Source organism: Acartia tonsa, chromosome 9 (genome assembly GCF_053477335.1).
Source record: "Acartia tonsa isolate MP-2025a chromosome 9, ASM5347733v1, whole genome shotgun sequence".
NCBI classification, from domain to species: Eukaryota; Metazoa; Arthropoda; class Copepoda; order Calanoida; family Acartiidae; genus Acartia; species Acartia tonsa.
In genome coordinates, this window is record NC_137268.1 from 26,051,254 (window position 1) to 26,073,846 (window position 22,593).

Below are 22,593 nucleotides of genomic sequence, written 5' to 3' on the forward strand. Positions count from 1 at the left end.
ATAAGGTTAATTATTTATATCAGAATTTGCCTAGAACTACATCAATGTGAAAGATTTCCTACTTTATAAAAAGTTTTGGGTGACAGGCTCTTAATTTTAATTTATTCTTTTGACATATCTTTAAGAACTTTTGTACTATACATGCAGTTCATGCTTAATGTTAAGTATTTTCAAGGAGGCATGGAACATTAAAATGTAAATTAAACTGGTATTCAAAGTTTGGGTAACATTATTACATCTTAAAGGGCGAATATAGGTTGAATATGATATGGGCTCAAAAAAAACCTTGCCATTCCATAAATTATAAATAACTTAAAGATATTGACATATCCAATTGTATAAGTCTGTTTATAGCTTAAAACCTGTCTATCTCAAGATAATATTATGTAATAGTGTGGTTCCCTAAGAACTCAAACACCCTAGCATCACCCAAGGCTTTGCAGCAAGGTTGAATTAAAAAGCTTTCGTTAAATGATAGTCGTAATAACATGGAAACCAATTAATCAGGGGTAAATATACCCTCCTTCTACCTTCATACAAAATGTAAAAAGTAAAATATTTAAAAGTAAAAAAAAACATAAAATAATGTAAAAAGTAAAAAAAAATAATTGATAAAATTTTCTTGGAGGAAGAATGATTTCAAATCCCTGATTTTTGTGGCCGTGTAAGGTTCGTGTGTGTGTGTGTTAAAAAACACGTACTTTAGGGTATTTATATCATCCAGAAGTAATCAATGATCTTTGTACAGAAAATAAACTTTAAGACGTATTATTTACCCTAGTCAATACTCCTGATGCACTTTTACGCAAATTATTTTTACGCTTTTTAAAAACTGAATAAAATAGTATATAATCTAAAATAATAAACATTTAAATTATCATTTTAAGATGCATGCCAATGTAATAGTCAATCAAACTTAAGCAAAATAGTCAAAAAAAAGTCTTATAAAGGATAAAAAAGTTGATTTTGTTGGTTATCTAATTTTTTATATGTTGAAGTGAACACGAAAATTGCAATATCTACTTAAGGTTTTTTTTGATTTTTAAAATTTGGCATAGATATTCTAAAAGTATAGAATTGCACTTAAATTTTAAGCCCATATCATATTCAACCTATATTCGCCCTTTAATTGTTTGGTTCAAAGTATATGTGTCAAAATTATTCAACCAATAATTTTAATTTATAAAGGAAAGCGATTTTGTGTGTCACCATTGGCTTTCATATACATCAATTTATCATCTGATATCTTATAAGATACCTGAATATTTAAGATGTGTTCTCAAAAGAAACTGAGCTGATTTATTTTATTTTCATAAAATAAAATTGACATATAAGTTTATAATATTCAAATCTTAACGAAACATTGATTCATTTTCACTCAGTAGTTAACAATATATGTGCAATAGATCTTTTCATGAAAATACTCTTTTTCGAATTTTAGTCTTCTGCTAACCTAAAAAGTTACTTTAGGAGCCTAGAAATACATGTACAAAATTTCAGCTCTCTATCTCTACTGGCGACCTAGCGCCAGGCATGTAAAATATCAACAGATAACGGTAGCACGGCGGTTTTAACAATACCACATCAATGTGCAGGTTTTAAGCTCTTCTGCATATTTCAATTTAAACACATAAGGGCAAAGATATATTATCCCAAAAATCTTTTGTCAAAGTCTACTCTACACCTAGCGCCAGTCAGTTTTCTAAAATCATGCCTTTTATACCTGTGAAAATAGAAATCGCCAGCGCTAGGTGTAGAGTAGACTTTGACAAAAGATCTTTGGATTATTATATCTTTGGCTTTATGTGTTTGAATTGAAATATGCAGAACACTTAAATTCATCTTCCAAGCCATTCTCTAGGCATTTTAATTTTTTTTATGAAATAACGGGATTTCAAAACTGCCACTTTGAAAAGGCCTAAAAAATATCTTTTTTTGTCACTTTTTTCATTGCTTATAGTTACAACTTATTAAGATATTATGCTCAGTTAAAAAAAATCGGCGCCTCCAGCACCAAAACCGGCAAAAACTGGCAGTTAAACTTCTGTGCCCCTACTTGCCCCCCTCTTCGGTAAACAGTAGTTATCTCAAGAAGTAAAAGAGATATCAACACACAGAAAGAAAACTTTTTAAATAAAACTGAACTAAGTAACCATTACACATTCAATTTTGGGACTTTCCTTCTAGGGGCTTGTGAAGCAAAAGACCCCCAAAAACTAAAAATGTGAGTTCTGGACTTATTTTTAAAGATATCAACCTAATTTTTTTTAGAAAACTTTTTCACATAACCAAACTCAGCAACATTTACAGATTTCATTTTGGGACTTTCCTTCTAGAGGCTTGTTTGGCAAAAGACCCCCAAAAACTAAAAATATGAGTTCTGGACTTATTTTTAAAGATATCAACCATTTCGGAGGGGGTATTTTAGGAGGGGTAAACAATTTTGAATACCCCTCAAAATAAAACATCTCTAACAAAAAAAATACCAAATATTTAATAAAATTTAAATTACCCCCCCCCCCCCAAAAAAAAAAAAAATTACCCTGGGGGCAAATTTTGCTTACCAACAGATTTTAGGGGGGGTAATTACCCCCCCCCCCCTCCAAGCAAATTTTACCCCCCCCAAAAAAAAAGCTTGGACGCCCCTGCTGAGTTTGGTTATGTTAAAAAAGTTTTCTTTAAAAAAATCAGTTTGACATCTTTAAATATAAGCTCAGAACTCATATTTTTTGTGTTTTGGGGGGTCTTTTGCTCCACAAGCCCCTCAAAGGAATGTCCCAAAATGAAATGTGTAATCATTACTGAGTTCTGTTTTATTTTAAAAATTTTCTTTAAAAATATCAGGTTGATATCTTTAAAAATAAGCTCAGAACTCATATTTTTTGTGTTTTGGGGGGTCTTTTGCTCCACTAGCACCTGGAAGGAAAGTCCTAAAATGAAATCTGTAAACATAACTGAGTTTCATAGACGTCCAAGAGGGGGTGTAAAGTGGGGATTACCCCCCCCCCCAAACGAATTTGGGGGTGCCAATTTTTAGTTTTTGGGGGTCTTTTCCCAAACAAGCCTCTAGAAGGAAAGTCCCAAAATGAAATCTGTAAATGTTGCTGAGTTTGGTTATGTGAAAAAGTTATCTCAAAAAAAATTAGGTTGATATCTTTAAAAATAAGTCCAGAACTCACATTTTTAGTTTTTGGGGGTCTTTTGCCAAACAAGCCCCTAGAAGGAAAGTCCCAAATGAAATCTGTAAATGTTACTGAGTTCAATTATGGTAACAAAAGATTTTTAAAAAATCAGGTTGATATCTTTAAAAATAAGCTCAGAACTCATATTATTAGTGTTTTGGTGGGTCTTTTGCTTCACAAGCCCCTAGAAGGAAAGTCCCAAAATTGAATGTGTAATGGTTACTTAGTTCAGTTTTATTTAAAAAGTTTTCTTTCTGTGTGTTGATATCTCTTTTACTTCTTGAGATAACTACTGTTTACCGAAGAGGGGGGCAAGTAGGGGCACAGAAGTTTAACTGCCAGTTTTTGCCGGTTTTGGTGCTGGAGGCGCCGATTTTTTTTAACTGAGCATAATATCTTAATAAGTTGTAACTATAAGCAATGAAAAAAGTGACAAAAAAAGATATTTTTTAGGCCTTTTCAAAGGGCAGTTTTGAAATCCCGTTATTTCATAAAAAAAATTAAAATGTCTAGAGAATGGCTTGGAAGATGAATTTAAGTGTTCTGCATATTTCAATTCAAACACATAAGGCCAAAGATATAATATCTCAAAAATCTTTTGTCAAAGTCTACTCTACACCTAGCGCTGGCGATTTCTATTTTCACAGGTATAAAAGGCATGATTTTAGAAAACTGACTAGTGCTAGGTGTAGAGTAGACTTTGACAAAAGATTTTTGGGATAATATATCTTTGCCCTTATGTGTTTAAATTGAAATATGCAGAAGAGCTTAAAACCTGCACATTGCTGTGATATTGTTAAAACCGCCGTGCTACCGTTATCTGTTGATATTTTACATGCCTGGCGCTAGGTCGCCAGTAGAGATAGAGAGCTGAAATTTTGTACATGTATTTCTAGGCTCCTAAAGTAACTTTTTAGGTTAGCAGAAGACTAAAATTCGAAAAAGAGTATTTTCATGAAAAGATCTAATGTGCAAAGAATCACTTAACTGGGGTCAAACGGAAAACAATCTAAAAAACATAAAATTGAAAAAAATTTAAAATTCATCAGAATAAAAAGTACAACTATAAATCTTTTAAAATCAATTACCTCATCCTTTTGAAAAATCTTTTCCACATCATAAACAGAGCAAGGAGTGTTGTAGAATACTGAAGCTTTCAGTTTATACCTGAAATAAAAGGTTACTGTCAACTATTGATTGGAGATTGAAAATGAATAACGGAAAATTTTGTAGCCTAAATACTATAACTTCACCATATCAGTAAAAAAAAAATATATATAATACTTACTTATCATTGTAGTTTGAAGTGCAAAAGTACATATCCATCAAGGAGTTGTAGATTCCAAAATTCTAAGATTAAATAGAAATCTCTTATTAGGTTTATAACTTCATAACTCAATGATAGGGAGACAACTATCTGAAAAGGTATTGGTTTACTTAAATAATAATACACCATTTTTTTGTATTCAATTTAATATAAAAATATAAGTAAACAGATGTTTACCTTGACATGTAAAATATGGTGATCTGCATGAAAATTATCCCCCAAATCATCCTACGATATTTTTTTTTAATTGTTCTAAAAATATGTTAATCATAAAGAAAATCACTGAACCTATTTTATTATAAAGAAGGAAAATTTTGTTTTGAATTCTAAGAGTTGATAATACAAAGGATATATACTAGAATTTTGATATAATTAATAAGATTAGACAATAGCTCAGTTTTCATGGTAAATTTTCTCAAGAGAAGTAGGAAATAGAGCTCAAAAATACCTGAGGTTTCTGAGTGTGACCAATCTTGTTATCAATACTGTGCTGCATTATCAAAGCATTAAAGATTGTTGGTGGTACCCTAATGTCACGAAAGGTTCAAATAAATATAGAATATTTTACATAAACACAAATAAAGACCAAATTATCACCAAAATGTCTTTTTACAATTTTATATGTAAATAACAATTTTTTTAGATATTAATCAATAAATCTTATTTCTCTCATTCTGTCTCTTATTAATTTTGATGTTTAAATTATAAAAATCCTCAAAAACAGGAACCTGTTTTAATGAAAAATATATAGAAGGCCTAACATATTGATAGAAATGAATTTGGAAACTGTATAAAATAGATACTCCTATACCAATTTGTAATGCCTATATATTATACAAGTTAACATGTCTTAGAATTTCATTTAACAATACCTAAGCCATAAACCAAATAGCATCTCAATGCAAAGAATAAAGAATTCTTCGGGTAAACCATTTCCATAAATGTGAGCATCAAATGAATTTGTACCATGCAGGTAGTGATGGAGTTTATGAGCATGTTCATAAACCTGAATATGTAATGTAAACATAATAGTTAGTAAAAATATTTTTAAAATACCAATTTCAGAATTGTAATGTTACCTTTGGTAAATGAGCCAATCTAGAAAAAAGACATTCAATTTTATTTTTGAGTGATACACAAGCACTGATAGTTAACTTTAAAAAAGAACCAAATAATATCTAGAACATTATCAAGTTAATAATTCAAAATGAATGTATTTTTTCCTATGTTGAGGGTAGAACAGACCAAGCCAATGAAGAAAGGTTCTAAAAGTCAATATTTCATAGATTGTTATTATTCACAAATACATCACTTAAATACTGAAATCACAATTTTTGGGAATATTCCCTCGTTCGTAACATCGCCCCATAAGGGGCAATTCGTCGTATTTTAAATATGGCTTTTATAGGTTATTTTAGGTTAGGTTAGGTTATATTGGGTTAGGTGATTGTCCCACAGGGTTAGGTAATTGGCCCCGCAGGGTTAGAGATCCCTTGCAGGGGCTAGAAATAGGAGAAAAGCTACTGTGAAAAATACGAAGAATTGCCTCATAAGGTGCGATGTTACGAAAGGGACTATACCCCAATTTTTTAATAATATCTATTAGCATAAAAATCATTTCTATTCGTTTACAGTAGATATTTATATGAACATAAGAACCTAAATTGTTAATACCTGGAAATAATTTTGGACAGTTTATCAGTCAGTCCAAATGCTGAATCTATTATCCAAATAATCAGAGGAATTTCTAGGCTTATACTTTGCATATGAAGCAACAGTACAATATGATAAGTCTAAAATATATCAACATTCATGCTTGACAAATATTTATCAAAATTTAAATAGATAGATTTTTATTTCTCAACTTTTACCTTGGTATTAATAAATCCCCAAACAGCATGAGTTAATGTCTCTTTTAAGCTCATTTCCTAAAATATTTATCATAATTTAATCTTTTAATAATTAGGGCTTTATTGTATTATTTTAGATTTCTCTTGTAAATAGCTTTAGGGTAGAAACTTATTGATCAGATGAATTGAATTCAGCAACTGCATAAAAAAAAACATACATCCAATCCAAATTTATAGGTCCTTAGAATAATGTAAAGGATGCAAACCACATAATGAGTTTGATAATAAGTAAGAGGAATTTTCAAAATTCTTAAAACGTCTGTCTTCTGTAGCATCTGAGAAAAATGTATATATAAAATGCTCATATTGTATAGTAGCCTTACAATCAAATTGTGGAGTTACCTTTGAAGGTAGACAGTAGTGGCAGTAGATACACAATAGCTGATCAATAATTATGAATCCAAGGACTGTACTCTTATCAATGGTTAAAGAAAACATGTGAAGCCAACCTGAACATAAAAAATTAGGCTTTTAGAGTGGTAAAACCAAAAGTAACTGAAGCAAAATATAATATGAAACATTATAATAGTTTACCTAAATCTAAACCAAGAACTGTTAAAAGCTGGTTTAATATAAATCTAAACAAAAATAATAATTCCATCTTAAATTCATAATTGCACGATATCTATCCGTCTTAAGATCTTATTTTGATTGGCAGTGAATATATCTACTGGTCGTATAAGGGCTTAAGGATTTTTACTATCACATACCATTGGGGTGAAGGCCATAAGCTAGGGGCAAAGCTTAAATATTTTTATGCGCAATCCTAATATGGAATTTTCAAGCATGTAATTGTCTGTTTCATTTTTTACAATGCCGTCCCTATAGTCTAGAAAATAAACTTGTAATAGCTTGTAAGGGCCACTAATGGATATTATCATCCTTGTTAGAATAATACCTCAGGGATAAGAATGATATAAAATGTGAGGCATAGATAGGAGGTATAAGAGCCAGAGCCAGGGTACCAGAGACAAACAAGGAATACGGAGCTACCACAAACTGAAGACAACTGAAATAAGATAATACAATTTTAGAGCTATTTATAAGGATACGCCGCTAAAGGGGGGTGGTCGACCCTTCTCTCTATATTTTGGTTTTAACAAGTAAATATAAGAAAATTAAATTTGGGATGTATTTTTTCCGGGGGCCATTTCTCCTGGGAGGGTGAAGGTATCTTTCCCCAGCAGAGTTCTAAACCTAACATAGATCCATAAGAAGCTTTACTGTATAGGAGAACAATTTAAGTAAAGCGGTTAGGGAGATCATCCGGTACAAACAGATATACAGTTGGACATTCTGTTACTTTTATGTGGGGATACACTATATTTATGAGGGTGAGCATTGAAAAGGTGAAAAAATGAAAATAGGCCTCCAAGGAACATTTATAAAGTGGATATTTAAATCGTTCACCCGCATATTCCAGTCCAGATGGGGAAATAAACAAACAAAAAAAAAAGATAAATGAAAAGTTTACTTCTTTCCCAAAAATTATAACAACTATGTTTATAAATTTCTTTGTTTCAATTCTAAAACAAAAAGATTTTGATTCTTAAATCTTTTGAATTTTTATTAATTAAAGGGACTGTGAACGTAAATTTTTCTCATCTTAATATCAAATCTTAACATTATCTCATTCATAATATCTCACAGATAGAGCAAAACGCGCTTTTGTTTGCTTAAAAAACGGCTTTTTCCGACGATTTTATAAGGTACGGGGAAAGGAAGAAATTTTCCGTATTATATAAAATGTGCATTAAATTGCTTTTTTCTCCCATTATAGCTAAAATTAAACTTTTTCACATAGTTCTAGATTTTTCCTAACAGTTAAGCTGACTTTTAACATAATCCTTGCTTTAATCCAATGTATAGTTACTTAGAAATTGATAAAATAAGCAATATTTTTTTATTGAAAACCAAATACAATAACAAAGCCAGAAACAGGTTTTTTATTAGTATCCAATTAACTTTAAATGGCCCATCTCTCGCCCACCTTTAATTACAAATTTGTAAATAATAAAGACGCAATATTTCTTTATAAACAGTCTGATAAAAGTGTAAACTAATTCTCCAAAGTGGGTTATTTATTGTTCAACACAATAAAAAAGGATATTATTATTTTATATAACCTATGAGATTCAACCCTTTGTAGACAGTGAGGTATTTTTTTGTCAATAATACGAGTTTAAAATATGTCTTTATTACCTAATTACTACGTTATAAAAAAACGAATTGGCAATTTTATAGCATAAAATAAATCCTTAACAGTAAGTAAATTGTTTCAACTATATATGACAAGTTAAATATCCCTACAAACATTATAAGAAACAAAAACGTTCAGATTTTCCCTGTTTTTTCCTTTTTCCCTCTCAAAATACCATAAAATCAAGGCATTATTTCTGGATATTTTTGTGAATAGGACATTTTTGGTTGATCAGTGTAGTGAAATGTGCTTAGTAAATGTTAAGATTTGATAATCAGATGAGAAATTTTTACGTTCACACTCCCTTTAATGTAAATAATTTCACATTTTTATAAGAGAGAACCTATAGCAACACAGAGAACAATACTTTTATTTACAAAAAACAACATCCATAAAAATGAAGCTTTGAGATGGTAGGGCAAACGTACATTAAAACTTGTAGAGTATCAGAACTGAATAAGCAGAATATTAATGCATAAGTCTAAACAAAATTTAAAGTAAATTTGTTGCAAAACTTCTTAAATATAGGATACAGTTCAAGGACATACTCACATTTTCAGGGCTTCATTTTTGAGATGCTTCGCTTAAAACATTGTACCTTGTGGTAAAGGGAATCAGTTTTCCAAAAATAAGATTAATATAATTATTATAACATACAAAATTTGTAGTCTAAAAAGTTAGAAAAATCAGCATGCTTTAATTTGACATACGGACTTCCTGGTAAAGATTATAGACTAAATCGTAACTAATTGTTAAAGCAATCATCATGCAAAGTTTGAAATCGATAGTACAATTTTAACCTGTTTAATTAACGGAAAGAGCTAACTGTCCTTGACAGACGGACGGACCGTCCCTAATTATATAAAAAACTTCTAAAAAGTAGAATGTGTATAAATTTTAAAGAGATAAAACTCCACCCACATACTTGACTGGAAGGCGTGGAAATGATATTTTAAATCTTTCTGGATAAAAGGATTCATTCCTTTGGATAAAGAAATATTTTATAATCGTAGAAAACTGTTTACGAAGCATCAGAGGAATCCTTTTTTGGGCCAAGGCATAACGTCTACATTGAATTTATGTAAATCAATGGTTTAATCTTAACTTGAATCTATTTATATATTAGCGGCTATGCCCCTATAGGCTTCAGGGACACTTGTTTTTTTTTGTGGGGGGAGGTAGAGGATAATTTTTCTAGGAGCGTTTTCTCTTCGGGGGGTGGAGAAACCCTCACCCAAATTAGTTAAAAACCTTCCGTGGTCCTTTAAGAAGTTTCACTCAAAAGGAGAACCATATCGGTTCACCGGTTAAAGCGGATACATTAATTGTAAACAATAATTTATCTAGAATTACAATAAAATAACAAATACATGACTGTCTCACAAATAGGTATGCCTATCTTTATACCAAATAAAGTTCATTGTCTAAAAGAAAAAACTGTAATTTTTGAATTATTCCAACATATTTTCAATCCCTTTATTCTAAAATTGAACTCTGGCATAATCAGGAATGCAGGGATTGGTCAAATGTGAAAAATTCATCAATTCTAATCAATGTAAACCAAGATACTTATTTGCCCCTAGCCTCTAGGGGCTTCGCCCTATGAGGTAATGGGAAGTCATCCCACCTATGTAAAATTTTTCTTAAAGCTATAGAGATAAAACTCTAAAAAAATTCTTTATAAAATTACTCTGTGGAAATATTAAACCCAGTTTGTGCACACAAAAATTTTAATTCGTAAATAATTAAACCCAAGTTGTTTGTAGTAAACACAAAAATTATAACTTGGAAAAAAAATTGGAGAGGGGGGGGGGGCGGGGTTTCATGTGAGCTTCGATCCATGGTGCGGTGGGGGTGAGTGAGAATAGCCTAAAATCACCGCAGGATCAGTAGGTATATTCCCTGAAGAGTAGAGCCCAATCGGTTCAGCAATTACTTTTTGCTTACAAAAGAAAATATTTTTTCTTTCTTTGGGGAAAGGGGTGTCCAACCCTCCAAGATGATAGCTTAAAACCGCCACAGGACCAGTAGTTATGTTCCCTGAGGATTAGAGACCTTACTTTTCAGTGATTAGTATTACTGAGATCTTAATCTTCAGACAGACATCAAGCTACTTTGTGTTCTTTACAGTCACATAGAATGAATAACAAAAGATTAGATATTGTATTATAGATAGTCCTAAATATGAGAATATTTGTTAAATTAATCTACCAATTATATATCCCTGTTTCCCTGAGCATGATTGATAAAATTGATAAAGTATGTCTGTCCAAAATTAAATTCACACAACTCATTGTTTCAACCATTTCATAAAGATTACATTAATTTGTCTTCACATAAAATGTCCATCAAAAAGATATGAAACCAGACATGATATGATTGGAGCTATATAAAAATACTAGCGGCTACGCCCATAGAGGCATTTGTGAGTAAATGAGTGATGAAAGGGGAGGGGAGGAATTGACCCTTCACTTTACATTTATGTAAATTGTTGTTTTTTCATGATGATTTTTCTTTTGAGGGTAGAGGTACTCTCCCTCAAAATAGTTATAAACTTCCTTAAATCTATAAAAATCTTTGCTGCAAAGGAGAACCATATCGGTCCAGAGGTTTGCGAGATCTTAAGCTATAGACAGACAGAAATCTGGTTAGTTTCATTCATGAATATTAAGAATTAAGATTGATTGAATTATAAAATGACATTCTTATTGTATTTATTATTTCAACTTTTTTATTCTTAAACATTTAAGATTTAATTAATTGTCATTTGGTTCTTAATCTTTAAGTCCTTTTTTGTAATTAAATAGGATCATATGTGCAAATAAAACACCTACAAACAAATTTAAAGAAATTAACCTTGCTTTAATTAAGTCTTATGGACAATTTAGAATATGTCTAAAAGGCAAGCCATTAAAAGTGAAATTTAAAAAACCATAAGTCAAAAGAAAGTTTTTGGTACTTTCACATAAAATACATATTGGGCACTGAAAACCCTCTTATATTAAATACAAAATAAAAATAAGGAGGGATTTTTCCATATGCCTTACTTCTGCAGCGAGTCCAAAGTATTAAAAAATCAAAGCAATTTTATACACATATAATAAAGATGTACTTTTAAACTTCAGACGGTTGCATTGAAGTTGCATTTAGAAATCATGTATTGACAAGAATATATACCAGCTTTTTCTAGTCAAGACTTAAAATAAAAAAATTAAAAGTAGAAGATAAGAAAAAAACAAGTTTAGATGCAAAACCAAATAAAATGCCAGGCCTTCTAAAACAGTATACAAGTTACTTTAACATTTTTATTGTATTTTAGATTGACTTGACTATATATTTTTTTAAAAGTTAAAATGAGGGCTCGGCAGCCATAGCTAACATGAGACGCACGATTTACAGGAAGCCTCAATGCAAGAGGCGTTCCTTTTTAAGCCACCCTATAAGTTTCTCTTTCAGCCGCGCAACTTAAATAGCCATCCAGCAAGCTACAGCCACCAGATTAAAATCGAGGCAGCAATTCTAAGCCATAATCAGCCTCTGACACCCTGATTCAAACAGCTTAGACAAAACTTGAGTAGCAGATTTGAGAAAGCATGGCGTCTTGGAGGAAGAAAACTGGTTTTGATTTTATGATTTTTTTTATAAATATTTGTGGAAAATTGTCTGTAATACGTTGCTATACATAATTTTATGGCATAGCTGAATCCATTCTGTAAAAATGACGGTAATATCAAAACATTATACCTCAAAAGCATGGTAAGCTTGACATTGGCATGATAAGCAGAAACAATACAGGCAAATCTGACAGCTATCAACAAATACAACTGAGTCTTATACTCAAACATCTCCTGAAATTAAAATGTTAGCAGGATATTAGATTTTCGGCGTTTCCCCTCAAAGATTCTTGTTGAGTCCAGGATCGCCCCAACACTATTTTTTAAAAATAAATGGGTAAGATATTTCTTATTTATTCCTAACCTCTGGGGTAGCCCTACAAAACTTTTACCTGTGGTGTCCTAGCCTTGCTTGGTACCCTCTACTCAATAATAACCTAACCTAACCTGTCCTAAGGTAAACTATGATCTACTAGTCACTTTGAGGGAAGTCGCCTACATCTTCATTTTTTAACTAAAAATTGTTTGTGTGTCCTTCTGATAATCCAACTTTTTTTTGGGGGGTTTGTGTACAATATTGAAAGTAATTCAGGTGGTTAAATGGAATCTACGGCCCTCCATTTTGGGGGTAAAGTTAGGTGGTTTCCTTCAAGATTTGAAATATGGGGGAAAGCCAAAAGTTTTAAACAAGAAAATATTTTTGTTGTTTTTATAAAACTTGCCTTTTCGTCTGCATGTAGTTTTCTAAAGGCAATCTTGGCATCATTGATTGATTGATTTGATCTGTTTTTAAAATTCAATATTAAATTTTTAACTAAAGACATGGTCACAAACGAGAGGAATAATCCAAAATATGAATTTTTGGTCAGATAATTCAAGGGGATTAAAACATTAAATGATTTGTTTTTGTTGAGAGAATATATTCTCTTTAAATTTTGTAGTCTTATCGATGTTATTTATCCTATAAATATACATTCACCTCTCTTTTTACTTAATATGAACTTAAAACAAACCAAAAATTTTTATAAACTATAAATCTATAATACAAAGTAGAACGATGTCTGTCCGTCCGTCTGTCCGACCCTTAAGATCTCAGTAACCACTGAACCGATCGGATTCTACTCTTCAGGGAATATACCTACTGGTCCTGTGTTGGTTTTAGGCTATTTTCTTGGGAGGTGGGACACCCCCAACCCCCCCAAAAATAAAAAATCCCCCCCAATTTTTTTTCTTATTTTTTTTTTCTTGCGTAGGGACTTATTTCTCCACAATTTTATTTTCTTATGGGGAAGTTAGTTCACATAAAACTACTGGCGGCAGCACTAGTAGAAGCCACTATTGATCTATAAAGTAACATACAAACGAATAATTATCATTTTCTCAACTCTAATATTCTAAATCTATTTCAAACAATTTTCTATATTTTGCTTTGATTAATAAATTTTGTATAAAAATGTAGGAAACTTAAAATATGAAACTTTCCTGTCTGCAAATTCTTTCTTAACTTTAAGCTCGATTGTTGATCCCCTTTCCTTGGCTTCCTAAAAAATAAAATTGTTAACTACCCACCAATTACGGGCGAAGTTGTTGCCCATGACACTTGAGCTTTAGGTTCAACAACCAAGGAAAACTTAGTGGAGCCAAATATCTCCTTTGCCGTCCAAACACCCAGGATATTAGGTTAAGTAACGCCCATCAGCAAACCAACTCTTTGATTGCACGTTCCTTGGCTGGAAGTCTTAACTGTGCATGGTAATGACTTGCTCCTGTTTTGGGCCCAGGCATTCCCCCTACTCTTACTATTAACGTCGCACCTGACATAGCAGCTTTAGTTATGACGCGGTATTAAGCAGAGATTGTAAACTAACAAGGTTAAAGCTTAAACACAGTATTTAAGTCGGTTGTGCGGTTAGCTTGTATTAGTAACTTTAAATTTAACAACGATGACAGCATCCATAAGCAGAAAAAAATATAGACAAACATGCTAATTGATGTTCAGTGGCCATAAAAAAAGAAAAGAAAGGTATGGAATATAAGAAAATCACACAACCTTTATAAAAATATTTGAATATATTTAAGACCATGAACGACATACTGACGGACGTAGTAAGTTGTATACTGGCTGCTCTTTGGAACGGTACATTTCCACCCAAAAAGTCAGCAGTCTATCCTAAATATCAGCTAAAAAAATCACATTTCTTCCAAAACCTTACAGGCGGACGTACAAAGTGAGTAATAGAGTAGCTTCAGTACAATGAAATTACCTGTTTCTGAATTAACTTGGTTAGATCATCTGGATTTGTGAGCCAGGTTGGCAGCTTCCAGATTATCCTGATCTGTTCCAGGTAGATCTACAGGTATAGCCAGAAATATGGACAATATCTTAGATATAATCTATTTAAGTGTATGGCTATAATGATTGTTATAAAAATTAAAGATGTGCATGGCTACATAGCTGAAACTATTTGACCTAGTTATCCCAAAATGGATAGCTGCTGCAATTTTTTTTGGCTTTTTAAGCCGTTTTTTTGGTTTGCAGAATGCTTGAAAACTGTAAGTATATAGGTTTGTTGAGTGTAAGTTGCCTTAACCTTGCGGGGTCTAGAGCTGCGGTGCCATAACCCCTCGAGGCTAATATGTACCTAATATAACCTAACCTAATCTGCCTTAAAGTGAAAAACAAAAACACATAAAAACACCCTCTTTATTCGAACCTTATTTTTAATTTATTTTAAGATTACAAAAGACTGGGCACATTTACCACCTTTAAATTTGACAAGCCTTTGAATCCTGCATATAGTACCTTTTTTGATAAAAATGCATAATGTACACTAAGTACAGACACTTGGAATTAAATTTAATGGCAATGAAAATAAATTGTGCTAAACCCAAGAAGATACGGATAAATGATGAAAAATGAAAATTTTTGTAAGGTTTAAATTTGTTTCTGATTTAGGAAAAATTAAGTATTGGGATCATGGAAAGAAAACGAAGTAGCGGGTTTCGGTAGCTTTTCTCCTGTTTCTAACCCCTGCGGGGGGGGGCTCTAACCCTGCAGGGCAATCATTAACATTACCAAATATTATCAAATGCTACTGTCAAAATAAGACGAAACCCCCTGCTTCCTTTTCTTTAAATGATCCGATTTTTTAGTTGAATAACTTCAACTGACATATCCCTTTATTACTGGCTAAATTTTAGCACCACGGGAATGAGATCACAATTTTGCATTTTAATTTCATTTGCATGTGAAGGAATTTTTGTGAAAGAAATGAAAATTTATTAATTTTTATAAGGAAGTAAGTAAGGTGCTTTCCCTTTCAAGTGTCTTGCGAGAACAGAAAAGAACCCCCACCCCTAATTTGAAGAATAATTAAGAATATGGGATTGGGGTTTTTTATGTTTGTGTTTTATCTTAGATTGGGTTTTATTTGGTCACTTTTGGTGCAAGACATACCTGCAGGGCTAGAGCCAAACGCAGGGGCTAGTCCAAAAAATACTAAACCCTCCAGATTTTCAATTTATTTAATGGAAATATAATATACGTGGATATATCTTATGCCAGGGGAAAAAATTGTCGTCAGTTTAGGTCACTAATATGAATATCATTTATTTGTTAGTTAGTTCATCCAGTAGGAGAAGAGGGGGGGGGGTAGATTGGGGATAGTTATTTTAGCCAGCTACAAGTTGCACTTTATTAGAGTGTTTGATAATATGGTGTAATATCCAAGTACTAATAATCTATTGTTTAATCCTTGTGAACCCTAAATGTGATGAACTGAAAATAGTTGCCGAATGTGTACGCAGTTTCCTGAGTGTTTCCTCATCCTAGCTCAATATTTATTACTAGCTAAAAAAGCTTCAAACTTCAAAAAAAATCAAAATTTAAAAAATTCAAATTTATAATAAATAAATCGTTTATACATTCAAATTTTGATTTTTTTAAGGGAAGTTTGAAGATTTGTAGCTAGTAGTAAATATTGAGCTAGGATGAGGAAACACCCAGGAAACTGCGTACACATTCGGCAACTATTTTCAGTTCATCCTAAATGTAATATCGTATGATGTAATATGCATATTATTCATAAAAGTTGCAGAGTTCTTATAAAAACTGTCACACGCCATTCAAAATACAAGCAATTGGTAAATTTTACGAAAAGTGTAAAATAATTAGGCATTGCATTGGAATAATTATTAGTCGCATCGTATTATAGACTGCTTTCCGCGGATATTAAAATAAAAAAATTTTAGATTAACACTGGTAACACGAAGAATTTTGTTTAAACTTAATCATGCATGTTTTATTCCAATAATTTGTATTGAAATTCAAATAATTATAACTGATTTATTTTATATGGTAAAAATAAAGAAATAACTGCATTTTCGTACCAAAATGTGTACACGTACTAGCCATTTATATGGCTGGATTATTTCTACACTGTGGTTTCATTGGTTTAATTTAATAATTAGGGATCTAGATCTACTATATTTATTTGGAATTTTTCCTTATTAGAATAAAACACTAGAGGAGGAAGGGGTTTGTTCCCATCCCATAGACCTTGTGCCGACTCTCAATTGGGTCTTATAATATCAACCAATTATGTCGGGAATATTAACACAGCCATGTAGCAGAAAACTTTTTTGTTGATGTTGGGCCAAGACTTTCTGAATCAATACCTCAATCTTCTAAATCTTTCAGGGATTTCTTGGGGGATCAATATGATGAAGAATTTAACTTTCAGGAAGTAAACTCTTTTATTATCAATATAACTTTGTCCAAATTAAAATCAAAATCAAGTGTAGGTAATGATAATATCTCTATGAAACTATTAAAAGAAATAATGCCAATAATTATAACGCCTATCATTCACCTGTTTAACCTCTCTTTAAACACTGGCTACATTCCTGATAACTATAAATGTGCAAAAATTATACCTATTTACAAAGCTGGGGAAAGAGATAGATTTGACAATTATCGTCCTATTTCCATACTTCCAGCCCTCTCTAAATTACTTGAGAAAATTGTTGCTTTTCAAATGATTAGATATCTTTAGGGAAACAAAATGTTATATCAACATCAATATGGCTTCAGAGGGTCAAGAGATACACAACAACCACTGATACATTTAATCAACAAAGTTTATGACGGACTGAATAAGCCCCAATCAGAATACAGTGCCTGTGTGTTTCTTGACCTTAAGAAGGCATTTGACACGTGTGATATACCAATTTTACTATCCAAACTAAAACACTATGGTTTTAAAGGTGTATCTGCAAAATGGTTTGAAAATTATCTAACTAATAGAAAACAGTATGTTGAAATAAATGGTGTAAAGTCCGAAGAAAAAGTATTAACTCATGGAGTACCACAGGGCTCTGTCATTGGACCAATTTTGTTCTTGTTGTATATAAACGACCTTCCAAATTCAACAACCTTATTTTGTAGCCTTTTTGCAGATGACACAATCTTCTGTAAAACCTCAAGTAATTTAGAAACCATAAAAACATCATTAAATGAATAATTAGATAAGGCATCAGTATGGTTTAGGGCAAATAAACTTTCTTTAAATGTATCTAAAACAAAATACATGGTCTTCAGACTTAGCAGTATGCAACCTGTCAATATAACTTTAGAATCTTCATTAATGGGGAGGAAGTTGAGAGAATCAGCAATGAAAATGAAACAAAGTCTTTTAAATTTGTTGGGGTACATCTTGATGAATTTCTCAATTGGAATGAGCATACAAAATGGTAAAAAACAAAGTTTCTAGTTCTCTATATGCATTAAATCAAATAAAAAATGTTCTCCCATCAAAAACTTTGAAAACGGTTTATTCCTCAATGATTTTGCCTCACTTAAATTATTCTAATATCACATGGGGTCTCTCTAAAAGTAAAGATATTGACAAAATAAGAAAACAACAAAAAAGGGCAATAAGGATTATTGTAGGTGCTAATTATAATGCACACACTGAAATTTGGTTTGGACAATCTAAAATCTTAAAATTTGATGATTTGGTAAATTTAAACATTTTAAATTTTATAAGTAAATTTTTTCATAAGAAACTCCCAGAAAGCTTTGATAACATGTTTAAAGTTCTTTCTTCTCAGAGATCAAAAAAGTTACTGATAAGTATACCTAAAACAAAACATCTTGAATATTTTCCAGCAGTGTCATTTCCAAAACTTTGGAATAACTTGAGAAATGAAATAAGGCTTTCAGACTCTGTAAAGAAATCATTGTCCATGATTAAAAAAGATTACTTTTTAAATTATAAATCATTTCATTGCAACAAAAGAAAATGCTTTTCCTGTAAGAAATAAAATCTGTACCAACTTCTGTAACTGTAAATAGTTATTTAGTCAACCCACTTAATTATTGATCTATTAAATTTGTGTAAATATCTTTATATAATAAATATTTTTTGTAATTCTCGCTATAAATAAAGTAGTAAATGAAATCAATTAAAGGGGTAAATTTACGGCCTACTCCAAGGCTTAATTACTCCTTGCTATGCAATTTTTAAAATATGATTTTATATGTATATTTAATAATCTAAATGTATTGCATTAGTTAATAAATTCTATTCTATTCTAAAACGATTTGCTAGCAGACGAAGAAGGTCCTTGGAAAAGGGGGCAGGTAGTTCTGTAAATATATTCATACTATAGATCTATTGTTTCCTCATTTGAAAACCCAATAGCTACAATGAATAGATCCCCAACTATGGAAGGTAAATGTATATTGAAGAAAGAATAATATTGTCCATGCTTTCCCTGCAGTAGTAACCAGGTTCCTCGTATATAAGCATTCATTCTATGATCTTATCATTTGCTTATTCTACAAAATATGTAATTAGTATATAACTTTGTTATTAATACAAAGTAATTGTGATTGGAATTATTGTTATTTTTTGTGATTAATATTTAAGAAGTCATTTTAAGTAAGAAAGTGTCATGTGTGACGTCATAAAAATACGTCTAAAGAAGAAGGATGAGAGGAGAAGTCGAAAAGGAAACCCCTAAAAAAAGAAGAATAATAGACGTATATTCATGATGTCACACATGACACTTTCCGCAGTCCCAACTAACAAGGCTACTCTGAAACTCTTTGCATACACCAGGGATATTATGAAATAAGACAATGGACAAGAAACTAAAGTTCACTCTCGAACATGATAATAAGAATTACATATTCTGTAGATTAAAATTAGTGGTAGAGACGTTTTAACAAGGATATTTTGAACAAACCAATCAAGAACCTCTAAGTGTTTAAGCGAGCAAATGATAGAACTTGTTTATAAAACTTTGGGGTCCAGAAAAAATTATATTCAAATATGTCCCCTCCTTCCTTGGTTATCTGTAAGTATTAAATATTACAAACTTTCAAAGAATAGATAAAAACCCAGGCTGAAAATTAACAAAATACTTTGATAAAAAGAATAAAGGCCTCAAAACAATTAATTATAAATTTAAAACATACAAAGTCAAAAGAATTTGTTTTTAAGTTTTCTTTTTAAAAGGAATCTTTTACAACATTTCAATCAATTAAAACAATATAAAAAATATTTAACAAAATTAGGTAGACAAACCTATACTCTATACTTTTGTTTTAGTTATTCCTGCAATGCAATGGTCATAAATTTTTGAAGATTTTCGTATGAAACACATAAACTTGATTAAGTGAATAAAACTAACACTAATTATATTTAAAAATATAACATATCACTTTTACTTGAGTTTTTTTGGCATAAAAAAAAAGTACGTAAATGATAATTGTTATGTCACTGTGGGAAGCATGCACCTGACTAGAGTGGAACCCGAATAAAAAAACTTGTATTCTGTATATTTGGATATTATCAGTTCATTAAGTTGTAAAGCTACTCTTTCCCTTTTTTTCTTTTTAGTTTATATTTTCTTTTTTCGTTTACAATTTAAAAAATTGTTTAAAGTCCACTTATTTATACAAATTACTTCGTCCCTATCATTTAGGCAAATTTCTTCTTCAGGGGGGGGGGGGGGGGAATATGAAAATGCAAAACAATTTTGTTGAGGGAGTAATTTTTTTGCTAGAGATGATGGATGGAGATAACTCCCCCTTAAATAGTTTAAAACCTTCCGAACACTAATAAGAAGCTTCACTGTAAAAGAAAACTATTTCGGTCCAGTGGTTATCGTGATATTAAAATAAATACAGATTGACAGAGAAACATCGTATTACTTTTATAAAATGATAATATACAGACATTGGGTTTATTAACAATTAACATAATTTTTAATGTCTTAAGTTATGACGAAACTCGATCTCTATAACTACTCCAGACACTTTTCCATTAATGATACTTACTTTACATATTTAATTCATATAATAAATTTTGTGAGCTTCGCTGCTTTGGAACATAGATTTTGTCATTTCTCTGTTGTATTTGTGGTTATTTGGAGCAGAGTTTTTCTTTAACTTTTTGCTAATAATTAGTGTTTTAAGTAGAACAATGTCCGTCCATCCGCCCGTCTGTCAGTCTTAAGATCTTGGTAACCGTTGAACCGATTGGGCTCTACTCTTCAGGTAATTTAGATACTTGTCCTGGGTTGGTTTTAATCCATTTTGTTGAAAAGTAGGACAACCCCCCCCCCCCACAAAAAAAATTGGGGGGATGTAAACCTTGAGGGATGGATGGTGTTGATACCCTTCTACTCCACAATTTCTCGCTTGCCCATAGGGTCTGGATGATTTGTCTTGTAGACTTCGCAGAATTCATTTTAAATTTTATATAAATTGCTGATTTAAATGTTATAAAAGTAGCATTAAATGTTCACAAAAAATATTTTTAAATTTTTTTTAGCATATTAATTTATTTTTGGTGGGTAGTGTTTGTTGGAGCCAATGAACAAAAATGTCTTTATTTAAATAAACAAGTTTTGATAAAAATAGGAAGAAAACACATGATCTTTCATAACTAATGGTTGCAAAAGACAAAGTTTATGAAACTGTAGCATTTACACGTATGTTTCAAAACCTACATAGCATTTTCCCTGAAAGTGTCTAGTCGAGTGCACCCCCCCCCCCCCATCTATAGTTTTTTCTTGTTTATTTTCGCTTCAGGCCTAAATAAGTTAGTTTCAAATAAGTACATGGTAGACTCTCTCGGCAAGGATACCTCAGAAATAGATCCACAAGCATGAGTTATTTTTCCTGTTTTAAGAATATCAGGGATAAGGGATGGGAAACGTAAGAAAATATTATTCCAGGCCTATTTTCCAACTAGGCCTAAAAAACTAGTTTCGGGATGACGCAGTAGTTAGATTTGAAAACTATGAACAATGATGAAATAGCTATTATATGAATGCAAAGAAAAAAAGTATAGAATAGAATTCAGGTAGTTGATTTCACCTATCATAAAATATAATAAAAACCGTTATTACTTCACCAACCCCCCCCCCCCCCCCCCCATTTAAAAAAAAGTTTTTTTTTGAGATGGTTAAATCTGATTTATTTTCAAACATTTTAAGGGGGGATCTACTTCACCCCAAAATTTGTATATAGAAATAAACACCGCTTTAGCTCCCCAGCTTTAATAAATAAATTAAGTAGAATTGAATAAGTACATGGGTAACATTCTATCAACTAATTGTTCCATAGCAAACATATAAATTAAGAATTTAAAAAAAAAATTTATTTTACGTTAAATATTAACAGAAAAGTTCAATTAAGTGTGCAATAATTTTTACCAAAATTAATGAAATTTTTTTTTAACAAAACACAGTACACTTTTATTTACATATTGAACTAGTTTTGTATTTGTGATCATTTAGATGGGTTATCAATTCCACATGAAATGTAACTTTTAAGTTGTCTAAAGACATGAGTTTTTCACATTGTTCTAAAGTATAAAATGTTGAATCCTACTCAGTCTTCAAAAAACGATCTCTCAATTTATGTTTTGCTATATGTACATTTATTAATGTGTAAATTTAATAATAAGTTGATGTGATTGAACGTCATATATATTGTTGTCATTCTAATAGCAGAAAGTTTCCATTGTTGTCTTTCTAATAGCAGAAATTTATGTTTGGTTGAATTAATTTAGCCAATAATGAACTGGGGGACGTGTTTGTTATTAATTAATTGGTTAATGCTAAAAGCAAGTTTCAGGCTATTGGATATTGGCCTACAGCCAATGAGGAACTGAGGGAAATGAGTTGATTTTATAGGCAAAAAAGAAAAGTTGCCCCATCACTTTCAAAAGGAGGCTGAGACCTAATTTTCGGTCAGGTTTCCCATCCCTTATCCCTGGAATATAGAGAGAACTTGGCTGCTGTTCTCCCAATCCATTCCAAAACAGTCTGTTGCAGGTTCCAT

General features: G+C 31.3%; 1 protein-coding gene across 1 annotated transcript; it reads right to left on the bottom strand.

Moving 5' to 3' along the window:
* Positions 1–1,290: 1,290 nt before the first annotated feature.
* LOC145327463 (uncharacterized) lies at positions 1,291–22,593 on the bottom strand. The gene is made up of 19 exons (XM_080171011.1): positions 22,543–22,593; positions 14,498–14,584; positions 13,716–13,774; positions 12,956–13,016; positions 12,364–12,467; positions 7,318–7,428; positions 6,954–6,997; positions 6,762–6,868; positions 6,381–6,437; positions 6,184–6,302; positions 5,733–5,774; positions 5,589–5,607; positions 5,382–5,515; positions 4,958–5,036; positions 4,687–4,737; positions 4,471–4,532; positions 4,271–4,349; positions 4,150–4,191; positions 1,291–1,395 (listed from the first exon to the last, which is right to left on the bottom strand). The coding sequence occupies exons 1-18, from the start codon at positions 22,591–22,593 to the stop codon at positions 4,162–4,164; spliced, it is 1,296 nt and encodes a 431-aa protein (XP_080027137.1). The 3' UTR covers positions 1,291–1,395; positions 4,150–4,161.

Coding starts and splice junctions, on each gene's coding strand:
- LOC145327463 (XM_080171011.1), bottom strand. CDS start 22,593: ATGGAACCTGCAACAGACTGTTTTGGAATGGATTGGGAGAACAGCAGC. Junction 5,775..6,183: donor CTGTCCAAAATTATTTCCAG/GTATTAACAATT, acceptor ATTGACTTTTAG/AACCTTTCTTCATTGGCTTG. Junction 4,192..4,270: donor AGATTTTTCAAAAGGATGAG/GTAATTGATTTT, acceptor TATGTTTTTTAG/ATTGTTTTCCGTTTGACCCC.